The following is a 21,395-nucleotide window of genomic DNA, read 5'->3' on the forward strand; positions in this document are numbered from 1 at the left end:
AAACACTTTGGTGGTTCCTCAAAAGGTTAAACACAGTAACCACATGACACAACAATTCCACTTCCAGGTATACTTATGCAGGAAAAATGAAAACCTATGACCACACAAAAACATACAAAGAATGTTCATAGCACCATTATTCATATTAGCTAAAAAGAGAATTGACACAAATGTTCATCAATGGATGAATGGATAAACAAAATGAAGTGTATCGATGTAATGAAATATTATTTAGCCATAATAATGAAATAAATGGTTGACACATGCTATAACATGGATTAACCTAAAAACAACAGGCTACATGAAAAAAGCCAGACACAAAAGGCCATTTATTGTATGATTCCATTTATATGAAATACCATAATGGAGTAAGGAAAATTTGTGGTTGCCAGTGGATAGAGGAATGAGAAGGAACAGGAAGAAACTGCTAAAGGGTATGGGGTTTCTTTTGAGGATGATGAACATGTTCTGGAATTAGATAGTGGTAATAGTTGCAGAACACTATGACTACATCAAAACCCACCAAATTATATGCTTTAAAACATAAGTTTTATGGAATGTGTCTTTTTAAATGTGAAATGATAAATGCTCAAAGATATATTAATAAATATTTATTTGGTTAATAAAATAAAACATCAAAGAAAAAAAACAACCTAAACTAGGAAAGTAGTTACAAAAGACTTTCTTTGGTTTTTTTCAAAGATAAGAATTTACTGAAGAATAGAAATAGGAATAAAATTCTCTCAATGCAAGAGGGGACCCAAGAGCAGGTTTTCCCAAAGAAAGGCAATAAATAAAGATTGACATCTGAGCTGATATGAATTGAACCAATCCTAAAAGTCTGCCTGATCCCCTAACCCCTCTACTCCCAAATTCTTCCTAAGCTCAGAAATCACTTATTTACCTGCCACCCAAAGCAACACTCACTCCCCCAAATTATTTCTTTTTTTCTTTCCTGGATTTTTGTTGTTGTATTTTCTTTGATGTTGTTTGTTCATCTGTTTTGGTAGTACTGGGGATTGAACCCAGACACCCAGCCATTTTTTTTATTATTATTATTATTTTTTTAATTTTTGGTACCAAAGGATTGAACCCAGTGATGCTCTACCACTGAGCTACATCCCCAACCATTTTTTATTTTTTGAGACAGGGTATCACTAAATTGCTGAGAATGGCTTTTCTGTAATATTTTTTAGTTGTCAACCAATCTTTATTTTATTTTTATTTCGATGAGGTACTGAGAATGGAACCCAATGCCTTATACATTTCAGGCAAGTGCTCTACCACTAAGCCACAACCCCAACCCTTGGGAATGGCTTTGAACTTACATTCCTCCTGCCTCAGCCTCCCAAGCCATTGGGATGACAGTCCTGCACAACTGCACCAAAACTTTTTATTTTATTTTTAGACAGGGTCTCACTAAGTTGCTAAGGCTGGCCCTGAACCTTCAGTCCTTTTGCCTCATCCACCGGAACCACTGGAACCAGAGAAGTGTGTCCCCACACCAGGGAAAGCTACAACTATTTATATGTTATTCACTATAAGTCAGAAACTACCTATACTTTGTCATAATGAAAAAAAAAAAAAAAGAATCATATAACCTAATTTTGGTCAACAATCAAAACTATTAAAATGATCTAGCTATGCTGCCAGGCATGATAATGCATGCATATAATCCCAGCAATTTGGGAGTCTGAGGCAGGAGTCCTGATTAAAAGTTTGAGGTCAGTCTCAGCAATTTCTTGAGACCCTCAGCAATTTAGCAAGACCCTGTTTCAAAATAAAAAAATAAAAAGTGCTTGGGATATAACTCAGTGGTAAAGCACCACTGGGTTCAACTTCCAGTAGCAGAAAACAAAAAATAAATAAATAGGGCTGGGGATGTGGCTCAAGCGGTAGCACGCTCGCCTGGCATGCGTGCGGCTCAGGTTCAATCCTCAGCACCACATACAAACAAAGATGTTGTGTCTGCCGAAAACTAAAAAATAAATATTTAAAAAAATTCTCTCTCTCTCTCTCCCCCCTCCCTCCCTCCCTCCTCTCTCTCTCTTTATAAATAAATAAATAAATAAGGGAAAGAAAAGAAAGGTTGAACTACAACCTTCAGTTTTAAGATGTAAAACATTTTAATCATAATTTTAAACACAAACTACAGAAAATCAAAACCAAGATCTCTCTTGGATATACTTCCTAAAATAGTAAAGAGAAAAATTAAGCATGAAATTTTGGCTCTAATTACATACTACTAGGGTATTATGTTGATACTCAGTGATTTTTTTTTTAAATCACCCAAGTGAAAACCAGAAAAAAAAAAAAAAAGTTATATAGACACGGGAAGGTAATGGAAACAATACTCAAAATAATCCCTTTGGAACAACGGACAGAAATTAGCAAAGAAAATGGGAATGTGAAAAGTCTAATACATGAGGACTGGAAATGTAGCTCAATGATAGACCACCTTGGTTGGCACATGTAAGGCTGTGGGTTTGATTCCCAGCACCCCCCCACAAAAAAAAGTCAAACATATGGTTCAGAAAAACCAACCAAGGACAAAGACTTGGCTTAATAGCACTTCTAGGAAAAAGATATAGAGATAAGTTTTCTAGTAGACAGATACAAACTAACTTTGAAAAATAAATATTAAAAGAAAAATAATTTATTCTAAAACAGCACTGATGGAAAATGACTCAGTAGTAAATTCCCTATGGGCAGGGATTATAATTGAATTTTTTTTTGGCAATGGGTACTGGTGATTGAACTGAGGCACTCTGAGCCACATCCCCAGCCCTATTTTTTTTTTTTTAATATTTATTTTTTAGGTGTAGATGGACACAACACAATACCTTTATTTTTATGTGGTGCTTTGTGGTGCTGAGGATGGAACCAGAGCCCCGCCCATGCTAGGCTAGCGCTCTACCACTGAGCCACAATCCCAGCCTCCACAGCCCTATTTTACATTTAGAGACAGGGTCTCACTCAATTGTTTAGGGCCTCACTTTTGCTGATGCTGGCTTTGAACTCACAATCCTCCTGCCACAGCCTCCTGAGATGCTGGGATTACAGGCATACGCCACCATACCCAGCATAATTGATTTTTTTTTTTTTTAAAGATGATGTCGCACTGTTTCCAAGCTGGGCTCAAGTAATCCTCCTGCCTCTGCCTGCCGCCTGGAACTACAAAAGCACACCATCACGCCCAGTCATAATGAATTTTATAATCACTTCATTTCAAAAGCCTAACACAATATCTAGATTAGACCATATCTTACAAACTTTGACAAACTGTAGCATGTACAAAGGATGATGCCCAACAGAGTAAAAAAAAAAAAAAAAAAATCAGCACATTTCATGAGAAGCATCTGGAGGAAAAAAAAAACTGTTTAGTCTGGAAAAGAAAAAACTTCAGTAGGGCAAAATAACTGTCACTGAAGAGCTGGAAAGTGGAATTTGGAGATTCACAGAATAAAAATAACTGGGGGTAGCAAAATTAGAATCACAGAACAGAAACTGTAGGGAAGCAGATTTGAAAGCATCTTCAGGGAAGTCTTCCTAAAATGACAAATTTGCAAACATGGAATTGGTTGGTAACCACCAGCTATTAGTTCCCTATCTTGAGAAATACCTGTGTGGAGGACTGGAGAGATGAGATATTACATTATATGCAAAAAACTTGCCTAGATCATCCTTAAAATCTCTTCCAATTCTATGACTGTACAAGTAGAAAGAAGTTCATGAAAGGAATTATTCTTGTCCTCAATACAAAAAAAGTTTTTTTAAAAACTGCTAAAAAACAGTAATTTCTTTAACTAGAAGCATTCCATCAAAAAGGGACAAATATTAACTAGTTAGCCAATATACTTGATATGAAGAGACTTCCTTGCTTGGGATGAAACACAGCACTGAAATTGAGTACAGGTCATCAATTTGAGCTAGACACTCACTTCCTGTTTGGCCAGAGGCAAATGACTTCACCTCTCAAACTGAAAAACAATAATTTAGAATCCCGAAGGAGCTGGTTGTAGAGCATTTTCCCAGCATTCAGGGCCCTGGACAAAAAAATAAATATACCAATATTAAATAAAAATAATTTAAAGTAGTTAACACCTGCTAAATGCTTCAGAAATTTATGTAACATTTTTTAAATTTTATTTGTTAAGCCACCCAAATTTCTTTGTCAGAAAAGATGTTACAAATAAGCAAGAAGGGGGAATACTAGAAGGAATTCTCTGATGCTGGATTAGAGTCAGATATCAGATATGAAAACAGATAGAAAAACAGATATATACACACATGTGAGCATGCATATATATGTGGATATATATGCATATGTTCATATACACATGCATTATTTCCTAGTTCTGTCCCAAGAGGACCTAGAAGCAGTGATACCCCAGAAGAAACACACATTCAGAAACCGAATCTTTATCTTAATACTTTTTTTTAACAAAAGAAGCCAGGGCTCCTTGGAGAAATGTCTTAGTTTAGCACTGGGACAGAGAAAATACAAAATAAGAAAGGAGCATCTTACAATATCAAAAAGTCCTAAAACACAAAAGTGTATGTATATGTGTGTGTGTGTGAGTGTGTATGTGTGTGTGTGTGTGTGCGCGCGCGAATAAAGAACACAGACCAGGCATGGTGGCTCACACTTGTAATTCCAACACCTCCAGAGCCTGAGGCAGAAGGATCATGATCAAGATCAGCCTCAGCAATCTAGCAAAGCCCTGAACTTAGTGAGACCCTGTCTCAAAATTAAAAAAAAAAAAAAAAAAAATGTTTAAAAAGACTGGGGATGTGGCTCCATTGTTAAGCACCCCAGGTTCAATCCCTGCTACCAAAAACAACAACAACACAGGTACCAATGTTAAAATGGCCAAAGCTGGAATAAACTAGCAATAAAATACAGTATTTTTTTTTAAAGAAAGAGAGAGAATTTTTTAATTTTTATTTTTTTTAAGTTTTCGGTGGACACAACATCTTTATTTTATTTTTATGTGGTGCTAAGGATCGAACCCAGCGCCCCACGCATGCCAGGCGAACGCGCTACCGCTTGAGCCACATCCCCAGCCCCAAAAATACAGTATTTTTTAATAACTTCATTTTATTTATGGTGCTGAGGCCAGTGCCTCACTTTACCACTGAGCCACAAACCCAATGCCAAAATACAGTATTGGATTGCTAACAAAAAAAAAAAAAAAATCATCAGGGGCTGGTGTTATAGCTCAGTTGGTAAAGTGCTTGCCTCACATGCACAAGGCCCTGAGTTCAAACCCCAGCACTTGAAAAAGAAAAGAAAAAAAAAAATTTCACAAGGCCAGGCACACTCCTGTGGTGTACACCTGTAATCCCAGCGGCTGGAGAGGCTGAGGCAGAAGGATGGAGAGTTCAGCAAATGTGAGGGACTAAGCAAAACAGAGCTGGCTCAGTAGAGTACCCCTCAGAGTTCAATCCCTGGTACCAAAAAAAAAAAAAAAAAAAAAATTAATGAGTCCATGTTGATATAAGTGATTTGATGGATAAAGAAATGGATGGGGGGCTGGGATTGTGGCTCAGCAGTAGAGCGCTCGCCTAGCACGGGTGGGATCAGGGTTCCATCCTCAACACCACATAAAAATAAAGGCACTTTGGGGCTGGGGATGTGGCTCAAGCTGTAGCGCGCTTGCCTGCCATGCGTGCGGCCAGGGTTCGATCCTCAGCACCACATACAAACAAAGATGTTGTGTCCGCCGAAAACTAAAAAATAAATATTAAAAAATTCTCTCTCTCTCTCTCTCTTTAAAAAAATAAAAATAAAGGCATTGTACTGTGTCCATCTACACCTAAAAAATAAAAAAAGAAATGGATGGGAAACATAAACCTTACTTACAGAAGAATTCCAAATAATATAAATAGAAAGAAGTAGGAACAGAGAAAATCACCATTAGACCACCACAATGATTGCTGCTGCTGGCAAGATTCACTAATAAGGGCTGGAGATGTGACTCAGTGGTAGTGTTTGCCTGGCTTGTGTGAGGTCCTGGGTTCAATCCCTAGCATTGTAAAGAAAAAAAATTCACTGATGAATACTAAAATGAGTGGATGAAATTTGAAGGACAACTCAGATCTCTGTATAGCCTCGTAAGCATCTTCTCATAAGAGTTGTGGGGGGTGTTTTGTTTGTTTAGTTTTGTTTGTTTGGTTTAATACTTGGGATTGAACCCAGGGGTGCTTAACCACTGAGTCATATCCCCAGTCCTTTTTATTTTTTATTTTGAGACAGGGTCTCACTAAGTTGCTTAGGGCCTGAGTAAATTGCAGAGGCTGGCTTTGAACTTGCAATCCTCTTTACCTCAGCCTCCCTAGACACTGAGATTACAGTTATGTGCCACCACACCCAGCTACCCTATAAGTATTATAAAACACTATAATGATTTTTAAATATGCCCACAAATTCCTGGATACCCCTTTCTTGAGATAGAGATTAATTCTTTTCCCCTGGAGTACATATGTCTTGAGGACTTGTTTTCCCTTCTGAGAAATAAAGGCAACATCACTTTAACTCATCAAAGTTATGTCAGTAATGAATCATGTTAGTTATCTGGTATTCCCAGATTTAATGTGACAATAAGAGCACACCAGGCCTGGCAAGGTGGTCCATGTGCCTATAATCTCAGTAACTCAAAAGGCTGAGGCAGGAGGCTCACAAGTTTGAGACCAGCCTCAGCAACTTAGCCAAGACAGGACTTAGGGAGACTCTGTCTCAAAAAACTAAAAAGGACTAGGTATAGTGCCTTGGCCCAATACCAATAAAAAATAGGGCATATCAAGCTGGAGGGTGTAGTTCACTGGTACAATGGTGAAAGGTGTCCTGAACACATATGAAGCCCTGTGTTCAATAGTTCAACATGGAAAAAAAAAAAAAAAAAAAAGACAGTGAGAACTGGTATTTTCTTGGTTTCTCTCTCAAATTGACAAAAATCAAATGAACCACCAACATACTTTCCATTGGGTCAAAAATGTTCCTCGAAGGAAAACTGTTTCAACCCTACAAACACATGAACTATTCATGTTTAATGTAAAAAAAAAAAAAAAAAGGAGGAGGAGGAGGAGGAGAAAAAATAATGTCAAAAACTTGAAGTGTAGGGGCTGGGGCTGTAGCTCAGTGGTAGAGTGTTTACCTTGCATGCATGAGGTACTGGGTTCAATCCTTAGTTTAATTTATAAAAATAAATTCAAAAAAATACATTAAAAAAATTTTTGAAGTGTCAATAGCAAGAACTTATAGTCCATGGATGGATTACCAAATTTAGAAACAAGATTAGGAAAAAGACCAAGGCACTGAGATCAGGAAAAACCAACTCTCTGACTAAAGTTAAGTCATCTAGACAAGAAAAAAGAAAATTCAAAGCCTATAATGGTATGTGCCTATCGTCCCAATTTTTGGGGAGGCTGAACAGAGGATCACTTGGCTACAAACCAGATCAGCATGGGCAACTCAGGATCTTTAAAGAAGAAATAAAGAAGAAGAAAAAAAAATGAAAAGAGGGCTGGGGTTGTGGCTCAGTGGTAGAGCGCTCACCTAGCATCCACGAGGCACTGGGTTCAATCCTCAGCACCACATAAATGTGAAATAAAGATATTGGGTCCACCTAAAACTTAAGAATAAATACTGTTTTAAAAAATGAAAAGAAAGAAAATCCAGGTGTTTCCTTCAGTGTCAATAAACAATGGGAAATGACTTTTTAATAAGCAACTTTATTTGTATATTTGAGAATTTTTAAAATATTTTTTTAGTTGTCAATGAACTTTTATTTTGTTTATTTATATGTGGTGCCGAGAATCAAACCCAATGCCTCACACATCTAGGCAAATGCTCTACCACCAAGCCACAACCCCAGCCCACTTTTAAGAATTTTAACACAGGGATGCTGACAAATATATGAGATGACCAAAACCAACCAAACAAGCAGAGTGGGAAATGTATTTAAACACACCCCAGCTCTTTCCAACTTTAGTTCATGGGTTCTTACAATGGGAAAAGGGAAACTCTCTAGGCTTCTGGAACTTGATTAAAACATCCTTTAAACTAGGCGTGGTGGGGCACGCCTGTAATCTCTGTGGCTTGGGAGGCTGAGGCAGGAGGATCTCAGGTTCAAAAGCCAGCCTCAGCAACTGTGAGGCCCTAAGCAACCCCAGTCTCTAAATAAAATACAAAATAGAGCTGGGGATGTGGCTCAGTGGCCAAGTGCCTCTGAGTTCAACCCTAGTACCAAAAAAAAAATAAAATAAAAAATCCCTTAAGAATATTCAGTGCCCTCATTCTAATTTTACAATCAACTGCCTTCTTATTACTAATTAAGCTGCCAGGAACAATGAAGGTGTCTTGGTCAGTGGATAATTAAATTCAACTGTGTACATGACACCCAATACTTCTGACATAAATAAACTGGCATCTGGTTTATCAGTCTCTAGTGAGTTTACTTTGCATTAATATACTCCCAAGCACTTGAAATCATGCTGTGTGGACCAAAATTCTGAAGTTTCTAAACTACTTTATGGAGGTCAGAAAGACCTAGATGATGGTTTAAATATCATTTTACTATCTGTAACTTCAAATTCCTGTCTCATTCTTCACCTGAAAATAAATAATAAAACTAGCTCATGGGAGATGGTAAGTGCTCTAATTATTATTTTAAAGTTAAATTTTAAAGGAAGAGTATAACTGAGGTTAAACATTTCATATGAAATGTAGTAGAGACAATTAAACTCCATCAATTTAAGCGACATCCCCTGAAGAGATTCCCACTGTAAGGAGTACAGAAAAGCAAAGTTAAAAAGTTGCAAATAAGTGCAGACTTGGGAGGCTGAGACAAAAGATCCCTAGTTCCAGGTCAGCATTAGCACTTATGGAGGCCCTCAGTAACTTAATGAAACCCTGTCTCAAAAAAAATAAAAAGGACTGGTGATGTAGCTCAGTGGTAAAACTCCTCTGGGTTCAATCCCCAGTACTGAAAATAAATAAAATTAAACTAAAAAAAAAAAAAAAAAAGTTGCAAGTAGGGGCTGGGCCTGTGGCTCAGTGTGAGAGCACTTGCCTGGCATTTCTGAGGCACTGAGTTTGATTCTCAGCACTGCATATAAATAAAATAAAGGTCTATCAACAACTAAACAAAAAATATTTTTAAAATAGTTGCAAATAAAATGCCTACACTGCGTTGTACAGATGGAGTCTCTTCTTAGCAACTCTAATGTTGTCTACCAAATAGTAATACCCCACAATAGTTAGAACATGACAACTGTTCACTCTAAATCCATGTGCTCAGCTTGGATTCAGGATTGATTTATAAAAATAGCTGCTGCTGTTGCTGGTCTTTGAATCTCTGCGTTGAGGACTGGGCAATGTCACTCTATAGGCCCAGAGCAGTTGTATTCCCCCTCACCACACCCATTTCTCTGCCTACCCAGCCAAGCTGATGGCACCCCCTCCCGTCTCTGCAAAACACTATTCTCCCTCCTCCAGGGCTGAGTGAGCAAATTACAAGCACAAATATCCCCTGATGCAATGCCACAACCATCCCTGGGAAAGAGCAGGGGCAGTTGCCAAAAGCGCAGCAGCAGGGAAATGGGCGGGAGAGAGAGAGAGCAAGAAACACTGCAATGTTATGCAGCCAGGGAGAGAGAATTGAGAGGCCCAGGGGAGCAATACTGTAACTGGACCAGAGGAAAAGGAGAAAAGGGGTTTTCCAATAGAAAGCTGGGTAACACTAATCTTTCCGAGGAGTACATGCTCCACCCTGAGTACGGGTCCTAAAACACAAACCTAAGGTGATTAGCTACCCAAAGCAGCAAATGCATTTAATTTACACGTTTCTGAAGGTAAAACCCCACTCCGAACGACCCAAAGGACCATTTCAATAAAACTGAGCTAACCCAACATACCAACGAAGAACCTGTTTCATGTGCTAAACCATAATCTCTGATCCAACTGCTCCTTCTCTAGTCCCTGTCCCCACCCTCTCTTAATGCCATCCCTTCCCATTCCCGCAGCCATAGGACTTTAGTCCAACTGCCAGGGCCCACACGCACACAGTAAGAGCCGCGGCTAGGGCCCAGTTCTCTAGACAACTCTCAGCCCCACCCACAACCCCCGACAGAACACTCTCCAAGACTCGCCTCAGTCCCACGTCAACTGACCCCCTAATGCCTCAGGAAACAACCCTTGAGTCCCCCACATGCCGAGCTGCACCCAGGCCCCAGGCTGAAGCTGCCCCTTGCCTCTGAGCTCACCACACCCGGAGAAAAATGAGGCGGCCACCAGCTTCACCACCCACGACCCCACGCGGGACCTGAACCCGCCGTGACACACAGCCCCGGGGCCGCGCCTCGAAGACGGCGAGGTCACGCCCGCAGGCCCCGCCCGGCCCCTCCCGGTCGCCCCACGTCCGGCGAGCCCGGGCCACCGCCCTTCCCCGCCCAAGGCAGCCCTGCGGGGTCTAAGTGGACGCGGGGCAGGCTCGGGCAGCCCCGGGACAGTGGAAAAGCGGCCCTCGGATCGGCCGCCTACGTGTGACCTACCCGCCGCCGCCGCCGCGCCGGAGCTGGAGGGAGCCGTGAGGAGCCGGGTAAGGGCCGGAGCAGCCGGAGCCCGAGAGCGAGCCGAGGGGCGGGGCGCAGGGAGGCGCCGCTTCCTCGCCGCCCTCTTGAGGCCCGGCGCGAGGGCAGAGCACCGCCCCTACCCAGCGGGCGCCGCCGTCGAGGCCAATAGGCGCGGGGCTAGGGCGGGCTGAGGACCGCCGCGAGCCAATGGCAGCTGGCCTAGGCTCTTTGACCGCTCCCGGACGCGCCACGAGCGCGGGCCGTTGGGGGCAAGGCTCGTGGAGTGTGGACCGCTGCGCTCCAGCTCGCGGAAGCCGGGCGCACAGCGGATTGACCCGCTGCCCCCGCTGTTCTGTAAGGCTGATTCCCTTCAGAGCTTGGGCGTCTGGAGCGGGGAGGGTGGGAGCGCGGGGCCACGGGCCGGGCTGCTCTCAGGCCGCCTGCGGCTCTGTGATGTAACCTGGCGCAGCTGCTCGCTGGGAGGAGCCAGGGGACCAGGCAGCTGGGGCAGCACCAGGGGTCGCTGCCACGAGCCGCCCTTGAAACGTGGCTGGTCCAAACTGAGATGTGCGGTAAGTGTAGATAGAACACACAGCATTTCTGAGACAGTACAGAAAAAGAATAACAAAGTTCATTTTTTTTTTCAGTATTGAGGATTGAACCCAGGGTCTTGCGCATGCTAAGCAAGCGTTCTACCATTGAACCACACCCTACCCTCCCCGCCCGATTTTTTTTTTTCTTTTGAAACGAGGTCTCTTAAATTGCCCAGGCTGACCTTGGACTTAGGTTCACTTATCTACTCCTAGAAGCAGCAGAGGGGGTGGGGGAGGGGGGTCTGCTTTTTAAATGATGAATCTTTGTGCTCACCTCTGCCCCTAACCTTCCTATGTCATTTCTCTCTTTGGGACCCCAAAATGAGAGGATTGCGGGTCCTCAAAGGGCCGTTCAAGCCCTGGCATTCTGAAACTAAATTATTCCCGAATTTCATCTTATCTTGTGATACTACTTCCCCAGTTGCTAAGTGCTTTGCTCTCTGGAAGGCCAAGTTAGCTTTTCCCTAAATCTGAGATAGGCGGGGCTAGCATTATCCACTTTTGAAGTTGAGGAAATGGGTTGAGGAATGTGGAGTGATGTGCCCCAGATTAAACTGAGGAAATGGCTTCAGGAATTTTGGAATGATGTGCCCAAGATCACACAATTATTAAGTGATAGATCCGGAACTAGAGGCCACATCCTTTGATCCTTGCTCAGTGCTCTTTCCACCACACCTTGATTTTTTTGTTGTTGTTTTTTCTTTCCTTTTTTATTCTAGGATTTACTTCCTAACCATAAACCATAACTTCTGTCAGGTGTGACTCCAAGATTACTCACAGTGATGCCCTCAGTTCCAGGCACTTGGCATGCTCAGCAGCCCCCTGGCTTTCCTCTAGTTCTATCATCCATTCTGAATGCCCCATTTCCAATAAATTCTTATAGTTTCTTACCAATTTTGACTCTTATTTGTCACACCCCCTTCATATCACCATGGGCTTTCAGCATTTTAAGCCAGAATGCAACCCTATCTAGGTCAGTGTACTTAAAAGACAGCTCTCATATAGGCTGTTATTGCTTCTGCACTTCACTTAGCTCCATCCAATCACTTGTTCAGCATCTGAGGTCACTAAAGAGATGAAACATGGTCAGAAATGGCATGAACTGGAAGACCCTTGGAGATCTTCCAGTCCAAAGACCAAGCAGAATTTGTAAGTGAGCAAAGTCCATTGGTCATATTAAAGGATGGGGTCAAGACTCTGGAGCAGAAGGGTACATGCCCATCTCTAGTCAGTTGCTAGGAAAATGTACACAATGTGGTCAGAGAAGACAGCCACATTTTTACATGAACTGTCCTGTGTGTTGAGTGTCAAGAGCTAATGGAGCTAATCGAGCATTGTTAAAAAATAATAATACTGTGCAGGCCAAATGCATATGTGGACTGGCAGCTCTTGATTTGCCAGTTTATGACCTCTACTCCAGTTGCTCCTTTACCTTTAAGAAGGCCTATGTCATGCAGCAGATCCAGAAGAAAGGAAGGCAGGTCCCAGATCTCAGATATTTTGTTCAGAGCTCATCACAGTGTACTTAAAAGCTGAAAAGCAACTCTTGCCAATTCAATTAAGCCTCTTGAGATCTAGCTCTAGGGAAAATTTTCTGAGAAGAGATGAAAATTAAAAGATGCTTGCCTTAGTTCCTGGCACTTTCACTTAGCTTAGAAGCAAATATTTGGCAAGTTGGGCAAGCTAACTTATATTTAGGAAAGAGCTGCACATACTCATGGAATTCCTGCGGGCACAGTCCACACTGACTCAATTAAGATGCAGGGAACTTTGCAGGGGAGCATTTTTTAAACTTTCTATTTGGGAATAATTTCAAACTTACTGAAAAGTTGTAAGAATAAAAATAGTATGTAGAACTTGCATGTATCCTTTATGTGTTCACCTATTTTTATCATTTTGCCCATTTCCTTAATTATGCATATTCCATATACAAAAATTTTGAGCCGTTGGAGTTTCATTCACATACATTAGACTTTTTACTCCTAAATAGTTCAGTGTGCTGGCTATGATGGTGCAGGTATGCAATCCCAGTAACACGGGAAGCTGAAGCAGAGGACTGGAAGTTCAAGGCCAACCTGGGCAACTCAGCAAGACCCTGTGTCAAGAAATAAAAAGGAGAACTAGGAATGTAGTTTAGTGGTAGAAGTCCCCTGGATTCAACCCTCACTACCACAAAAAATAAATGTGTGTTTATATGTGTGGGTGTTTATCCATCTAATTATAGATGGATAGAGGCATGGAATGATGGTTAGAGATGTGGTAAAACTAGTAGGATATAACTAATGAGAACAAATTTTTTTTCAAAGTATAGTAATAAATTGACATGAGTACAAAAAAGTTCTTAAACAAGTAGGATAAAGTGTTAAAAGTACAAATAAAGTGTTAGAGTTATGGGTGTTAAACTGTAAAATTCTTTCATTTTTGCGTATATTTTAAATGTTTCCTAATAAGACATGGAGAAGGAAAGACATTCATACACAACAATGTATAGTTCACTTCAGACTTCAGTCACTAGTATGGTAGAGAAATAACAGACTTGCTGTGGGAGCAGGGAAGAGAAAGTGATTATTTCTGCTGGGATGGATGGCAGTGGGGGTTCAAGGAGAGGGTCACAGAGGGGAGGATTCCTAGGAACTGGGCCTGAAAGATAAGCTTTTGAAGGCAGAGGAAGAGGGAAAGTAGGAAAAGGGGTTTCCATTAGAATAAAACAGGGCAACATGAAAATGCCAGTCCTATATGAGAAGCTGCTAATGAGCAAAGAGACTTTGGAGGAACAGAGAGGCAGAATAAGAGGCTGACAAGCCAAACTGCGCAGACTAGGAAGACCTTGAAAACAAATCAGTATCTGGATGTGATTCAGTCAACCTGGGAGACTCTGAGAGCGTGAGTAGGGTGATGGCTTGCTTTTGGAAAGATTCATCTGAAAGCTGGAATAGAAAAGTAGCCAGGAAGAGAACCAGCCATGCAGGGATGGCAAGACTGAAGGTCAAAATTTCCTTCCTCCTTCTCTTTTTTTTTTTTTTTAATATTTTTTTGTTGTCAATGGATCTTTATTTATTTATATGTAGTGCTGAAAATCAAACCCAGGGCCTCACACATGCTAGGAAAGCACTCTACCACTGAGCCATAACCCCAGGCCCCCCCTTGTTTATTTATACTGGGAATTGAACCCAAGAGTACTTCACCTGAGCCACACTCCTAACCCTTTTTATTTTTTTATTTTGAGACAGAGCCTCACTAAGATGCTTCAGGACTCTCTAAGTTGCTGAGGCTGGCCTCAAACTTGCAATTCTCCTGCCTCAGCCTCTGCCGTCACTGGGATTACAGGTGTGCACCATCATAGCTGTTTATTAGACTGTCCTCAAAATTCCTGGGCTCAAACGGTCTGATCTGCAAATAGCTAGGACTACAGTTAGCCACTGCCACACCTGACTCTGTTGTTTTTAGTAGCAAGCTGAAAATTAGAGTAATTTTTGTGACAGGAAAATGTGTCACAATGTGAGCTTTCCAGAGGCAGATTACCAAAATAATTCAGTTTGTTCTTATCCCCAGTTCTCTAGGGACTCTGATATCCCCAAAGACATCCTGTTCGTTTTTCAACACTGGGCTGTCCATAGACCACCCCTCTGGCACTCAGCCACCACCCAGAAATGCAGCTCCAAAATAAGCACTCAGGGAAAACTGATTTCCAGACCTGCTTTTGCCCTGCTTCTCTATCTGGACCCCAGGTTCCTCATCTGTACATGGTTGTGTTGGCCTGATTGTTCTCTAAGCTTCCAGTTTCAAGACATCCTTTGTGTGTGTGTGTGTGCGCGTGCGCGTGCTGAGCCACATCACCAACGCTTTTTATTTTTTATTTATTTATTTACTTACTTACTTACTTACTTTGAGTAGAGTCTCACTAAGTTGCTGAGGCTGACTTTGAACTCATGATCATGCTGCCTCAGCCTCTCAAGCCACAGAGATTACAGGTGTGCACCACCATGCCTGACCTCAAGACGTCTTTCATCCTGTCTTCTTGCAACTAGCCTCCTAGGTGCACTCTCTCAAATGTTCATTTTCCTCTTGACTTAAAGTTCTTCTGATCATGGAGCTCCCACTCTGTCCTATCTAGCCACCTCTTTTACCTCTTTTCTCCCCCATCAGGGGCATCACTGCAGCATCTAGCTCCAGCTCCATGCTCCAGTTGAGAGAGCAGACCAGGGTCTCTGAGCTCCAGGAGCTGAGTGTGTGAAAAAAGTAATACCTCCATCTCCCTGGGTTGTTGTGAGGAACAAGAATGTGACCTGCCACTTCATAGTACTCAGCTCCTCTCTTGCACACCTTTCTCCATTTCCCAAAGTTCAGAGGCATCCTGTAATGACTTACCCTAAAAGATCTCAGTAACAGCCCTTCCTTATCCAGGAGCCATAACACTTTGCTTCTAATCAGCACATTAGCCCTGAAAGGAGGACAAGGGCAGCACAGCAAGGCCCTTCCTGAGTTCCAGGAAGAACACAACAGTTACACACATACACTTGTCACTTTTCATTCTCACAATGAGCCTGTATTTATTCCCCTTTTGACAGATAAGGAACGGAAAGCTCAGAGAGGCTATATAACATGCCCAAGGTCACACAGCCGGATCCAAGAAATTCACAATGAAAGTATCAAGAGGAACAGTTAATTCAGTGTTCTTCCAGTCCTGATTTTTGTAAATAAGTAATATAATCCTCATAACTAGGCCTCACATAGGCCTGAGGACTATAGCCAGCTGACAGAACAGACTGAAAAACCCTCGTGCTAGTGGAACTCTGACCAGAAGTCTAGTAGGATGTGAAGACTATGCAAACCTGGCATTCTGGGCAAAGGCCTGGAGGTGTTTTTTGCTGTTTCCTGAGGGTGAGTAGAAGTTCCTCAGAATTGTTCATTCAGTGAGCAAATTCTGAAACTTCACTTGGGAGCAAATTGTTGGAGGAGAGGGAATAAGGCAGAAGAGAGCCTTCCAAGCTCTCAAAAACAAGAAGCCCAGAAATAGTGAGGCGCTTGCAGAGGAAGCACATAGAGAAGGGGAGCAGAAAGAGAGATACTCCCAGTGGCTCTGATGAAGGGAAACACACAGGTGCTTCCTTGGGGGAAGCTCATACCCACCTGAAGCACGGTATGCCAATCCTGAGCAGCATCCAGGGTCCTACCAGATGTGTTGTTATAGTGGGTGAGGGTCCCCCAAGACCTCAGTTCTGATATTCACTGAGTAGCCAGAAAGGTGTCTGCACACCTTCTGTATACCTAGCACCATACTTGGGGGCATGGTAAATGGTTTGGGGAATTACAACACATATGCCATTCCCAGGAGGCCTTCCCTGACCCTCCTGGGGAAAGAGGCCTATGTCCCTGTGTTAACACAGGGACATAAGCCTCTTTCCCCAGGAGGGTCAGGGAAGTATAATAAGCATCCACTGACTTGGATGAGGGTCGGGGAAATACAGTAAGCATCCACTGACATGGTTCAAGCCACCTCTGGGTCCTGTCTTCGTTGCTCATTTATACTGCCTCTGTGGTCAACACAGATGGCTTTCCACTAGTGTTGGGAGCCACGACCAGGTCGGGATGGCGCCTGGCGTTTTGCAAGAAGGAGTGGTTGAGAGGTGACACCAGCTAGCCATTAAGATGATGATAATTAAGTTAAGGTGTGTATAATTGCTGTGACTGGATGATGCTGGATTGAAACAGGCTGTGTATTCATTTGTATATAGACCCCTGCTGTCCTGCAATAGGGCAGCTCCTGCTGCCTAGGGCGCCCACTACTTTTGAGTTCCCTGTTGAGTTGTCACGGAGCCTGGTGGAGGGCTGGGAGAGTTCCCAGGGAGTGCCAGTGGAGTGCCGGTGGAGTTCAGGCAATAAAGTAGTTCCTGTTTGAACCTACAAGTGCCTCATGGCCGCTCAGTTATTTGTGCCCAGCCAGACTGCTGCACACTAGAGACTGAATTTCTTGGAATCACTGCGCTCTGAGAGCCCATGATTATGAGTAAACTTTCCTGACCTCATTATCTGTAGGATTTAAAATATATTTAAAAATTATTTTTCTTCCCTTTTAAAGGTGGAGCTTAATTCCCCTTCACTTGAATATAGGCCAGGCTTCTAATGCATAGAATGGCCAGATGCAGTGCTCTATGACTTTAGAGGTGTGGCCATAAAAAAGATTTCTAGCTTCCTTCTGGCTCCTTTCTCTCAGATGGCCAACTCTAAGTCAGTCACCATGTCTTAAGGACATGTTAGCAGCTCTGTGGAGGAGTACCCCTGGGAAGAAGGTAAGGTCTCCCGTCAGAGCCAGCACCACCCTGCCAACCATGTGAGTGATCCATCTTGGAAAGTGATCCCACAGTCTTAGTCAAACCTTCAGATGATGCTGCCCCAGCCCACACGTGAGTGCAACCTTGAGTCTCTAAGCCAGATCCACCCACCCACATCATTCCCAAATTCCTGATATGCAGACACTATAAGAGATGATAGTATTGTATTAAGTCACTGAGTTTTGAAGTAATCTGTGCAACAATGAGTAATTAAGACATTATCATAACATAGATGCAAAAATTCTCAATAAAATTCTGGCAAATCATATACAAAAACATTATTAAAAAGATAGTATACCGCAATCAAATGGGGTTCATCCTAGGGATGCAAGGTTGGTTCAACATATGAAAACCAATAAACAATTCATCTCAATAGATGCAGAAAAAGCATTTGACAAAATACAGCACCCCTTCATGTTCAAAACACTGGAAAAACTAGGGATTGTGGGAATATATCTCAACATTGTAAAAGCTATCTATGGTAAACCCAAGGCCAGCATCATTTTAAATGGAGAAAAATTGAAAGTATTCCATCTAAAAACTGGAATAATACAAGAATGCCCTCTTTCCCCACTTTTATACAAACATCATCCTTGAAACTCTAGCCAGAGCAATTAGGAAGAAGATATCGAAGGGATACAAATCAGAAAAGAAGAACTCAAACTATCACTATTTGCCAGTGACATAATTCTATATTTAGAAGATCCAAAAAATTCCACCAGAAAAGTTCTAGAACTAATAAATTAATTTAGTAAAGTGGCATGATATAAAATAAACACCTGTAAATCAAACATGTTCTATACATCAATGATGAATTTGCTGAAAGAGAAATTAGGAAAACTGCCCCATTCACAATATTCTCAAAAAATAAAAATAAAATACTTGGGAATCAAACAAAAGAGGTGAAAGATGTCTATAATGAAGACTACAGAACACTAAATAAAGAAATTGAAGAAGACTTTAGAAGATGGAAAGAACTTCCATACTCCTGGACAGGCAGGATTAATATTGTCAAAATAGCATACTACCAAAAACATTTTACAGATTGAATGCAATTCCTATTAAAATCCCAGTGATGTTCTTCATAGAAATAGAAAAAGCAATCATGAAATTCAATGGGAATAATGAGACACACAGAATAGACAAAGCAATCCTTAGCAAGAAGAGTGAATTAGAAGGCATCACAATACCAGTTCTTAAACTAGACTATAGAGCCATGGTAACAAAAACAGTGTGTTATTGGCACCAAAACAGACACTAGACCAATGGTACAGAATAGAAGATGCAGAGACAAACACACATAAATACCGTAGTCTCACACTAGACAGAGGTGCCAAAAACATTCAGTAGAGAAAAGATACCCTATTCAATAAATGTTGCTGGGAAAATTGGAAATTTTCAAATTGAATTTCAAAATAAAAATTAAACCTCTATTTCTCACGAAACCCCAACTCAAAGTATCAAAGACTTAGGCACTAGAACAGAGACCGTATGCCTAATAGAAAAAAAAATAGGCCCATATCTTCACCAGGTTGGCTTAAGATCTGACTTCTGTAACAAGACTCCTAAAGCATAAGCAGTAAAATCAAGAATCAATAAATAGGGGGGCTGGGGTTGTAGCTCAGCAGTAGAGTGCTCACCTAGCACATGCTAGGCCCTGGGTTCGATCCTCAGCACCACATAAAAATATATAAGTAAAATAAAGGTATTGTATCCAAATATAACTAAAAATTAAATATTTAAATAAATAAAGGGTTGAGGTTGTGGCTCAGTGGTAGGGTGCTCATAGCATGCATGAGGCACTGGGTTCAATCCTCAGCACCACATTTAAAAAAAAAAAAAAAAGATAAAGTTACTGTGTCAGCCTAAAACTAAAAATATTTTTTTAAAAGAATAAATAGGGGGCTGGGGATGTGGCTCAAGCGGTAGCGCGCTCTCCTGGCATGCGTGTGGCCCGGGTTCGATGCTCAGCACCACATACAAACAAAGATGTTGTGTCTGCTGAAAAACTAAAAAATAAATATTAAAATTCTCTCTCTCTTTAAAAAAAAAAAAAAGAATAAATAGGTTGGGGATGGGGTTGTGGCTCAGTGGCAGAGCACTTTCCTAGCATGTGTGAGGCACTGGGTTCAATCCCCCGCACCACATAAAAATAAATAAATAAAGGTTTTGTGTCCATCTACAACTAAAAAAAAATTAAAAATAAATAGGTTGGATTCAAACTAAAAAGCTTCTCAGCAAAGGAAACAATGTGAAGAGAGAGCCTGCAAATGGGAGAAAATCTTTACCATATGAACCTCAGAGCATTAATCTCCAGGACATATAAAGAACTCAAAAAACCAAATAACAAAATCAAATAACACCAAGAAAACAACACAATCAATAAATGGGCCAAGGAACTGAACAGACATTTCACAGAAGAAGAAATATAATTGATCAACAAATATGTGAAGAAATGTTCAACATCTCTAGTACAGAGAAATGCAAATCAAAATTACTTAAGATTTCATCTCACTCCAGTCAGAATGGCAATTATCAGGAATACAAGCAATGGGCTAGGATTATAGCTCAGTGGTAGAGCACTTGCCTAGCATGTATGAGGCACTGGATTCAATTCTCAGCACCATATAAAAGTAAAAGGTATATAGACAACTAAGAAAAAAAAAATTTTTTTTAAAAGAATACAAGCCCTTTCCAACTTGGGCCTGGCAGAATGGCTCCCGCAAAGAAGGGTGGCGAGAAGAAGAAGGGCCATTCTGCCATCAACGAGGTCGTGACCCAGGAATACACCATCAACATTCACAAGCGCATCCATGGAGTGGGCTTCAAGAAGCGTGCTCCTTGGGCCCTTAAAGAGATCCGAAAATTTGCCATGAAAGAGATGGGAACTCCAGATGTGCACATTGATACCAGGCTCAACAAAGCTGTCTGGGCCAAAGGAATAAGGAATGTCCCATATCGTATTCCTGTGCAATTATCCAGAAAACATAACGAGGATGAAGATTCACCAAACAAGCTCTATACTTTGGTAACCTATGTCCCCATTACCACGTTCAAAAATCTACAGACAGTCAATGTGGATGAGAACTAACTGCTGATAGTTAAATAAAGTCATAAAACTGTAAAAAAAAAAAAAATACAAGCAGCAATACATGATAGCAAGAATGTGGGGGAAAGACATTGCTGGTGGGACTGTAAATTGGTGCAACCATTATGGAAAGCAGCGTGGAGATTCCTCAGAAAACTTGGAATTGAACCACCATTTGACCCAGCTATCCTACTCCTGGGTTTATACCCAAACGACTTAAAATCAATATACTACATTGACACAGCCACATTAATGTTTATAGCAGCTCAACTAACAATAGCTAAACTATGGAACCAACCTAGAAGCCCTTCAATAGATGAATGATAAAGAAAATGTGGTATATATACACAATCCAATATTACTCAGCCTTAAAGAAGAATTAAATTATGGCATTTGCTGGTAAATGGATGGAGCTGGAGAATATCATGCTAAGTGAAATAAGCCAGTCCCATAAAACCAAAGGCCAAATGTTTTCTCTGATATGCAGATGCTAATTCACAATGAAGGGCTAGGTAAAAATAGAGTTACTTTGGATTCGGCAGAGGGGAGTGAAAGAAGGGGAGAGGGTGTGTGGATAAGAAACAGTAGAATGAATTGGACATTATTACCATAAATATATAAATGACTACATGACCAGTGTGATTCTACATCATGTACAACCAGAAGAATAAGAAGTTATACCCCATGTATATATGATGTGTCAAATGCATTCTACTGTCATGCATAACTAATTAGAACAAAAATAAATTTTAAATACATAAATCTATTTTAAAAAATGACAGCATCTTTCTCAATACTGCCTCTCCC

The 21,395-nt window shown here is 41.3% G+C and overlaps 2 protein-coding genes and 1 long non-coding RNA gene across 6 annotated transcripts in view; 2 read left to right on the forward strand and 1 right to left on the reverse strand.

The window, feature by feature from the left end:
* Map4 (microtubule associated protein 4) overlaps positions 1-10,709 on the reverse strand; it is a 169,938-nt gene extending 159,229 nt beyond the window's left edge. The window contains exon 1 of one of the 4 annotated variants that reach the window (XM_046436413.2): positions 10,555-10,709. The gene's annotated coding sequence lies outside the window, so the exon portion shown is untranslated. Of the gene's footprint in view, positions 1-3,941; positions 3,963-10,254; positions 10,373-10,554 lie in introns of those variants that run through there. The other 3 variants (XM_046436414.2, XM_058576740.1, XM_058576745.1) reach the window with 3 other exon arrangements.
* Positions 10,432-21,395, forward strand: part of LOC131423912 (uncharacterized) — a 35,322-nt gene continuing 24,358 nt past the window's right edge. The window contains exon 1 of the long non-coding RNA XR_009226064.1: positions 10,432-11,147. This is a non-coding gene — a long non-coding RNA (uncharacterized LOC131423912). The remainder of the gene's footprint in view (positions 11,148-21,395) is intronic.
* LOC124087995 (large ribosomal subunit protein eL31-like) lies at positions 20,169-20,659 on the forward strand. The gene has a single exon (XM_046437246.2). The coding sequence runs from the start codon at positions 20,214-20,216 to the stop codon at positions 20,589-20,591; it is 378 nt and encodes a 125-aa protein (XP_046293202.1). The 5' UTR covers positions 20,169-20,213; the 3' UTR covers positions 20,592-20,659.

This window comes from Marmota monax, unplaced genomic scaffold, assembly GCF_021218885.2.
Source record: "Marmota monax isolate L192 unplaced genomic scaffold, Marmota_monax_Labrador192_F-V1.1 WCK01_AAM20220418_F8-fsc00021, whole genome shotgun sequence".
NCBI lineage: Eukaryota > Metazoa > Chordata > Mammalia > Rodentia > Sciuridae > Marmota > Marmota monax.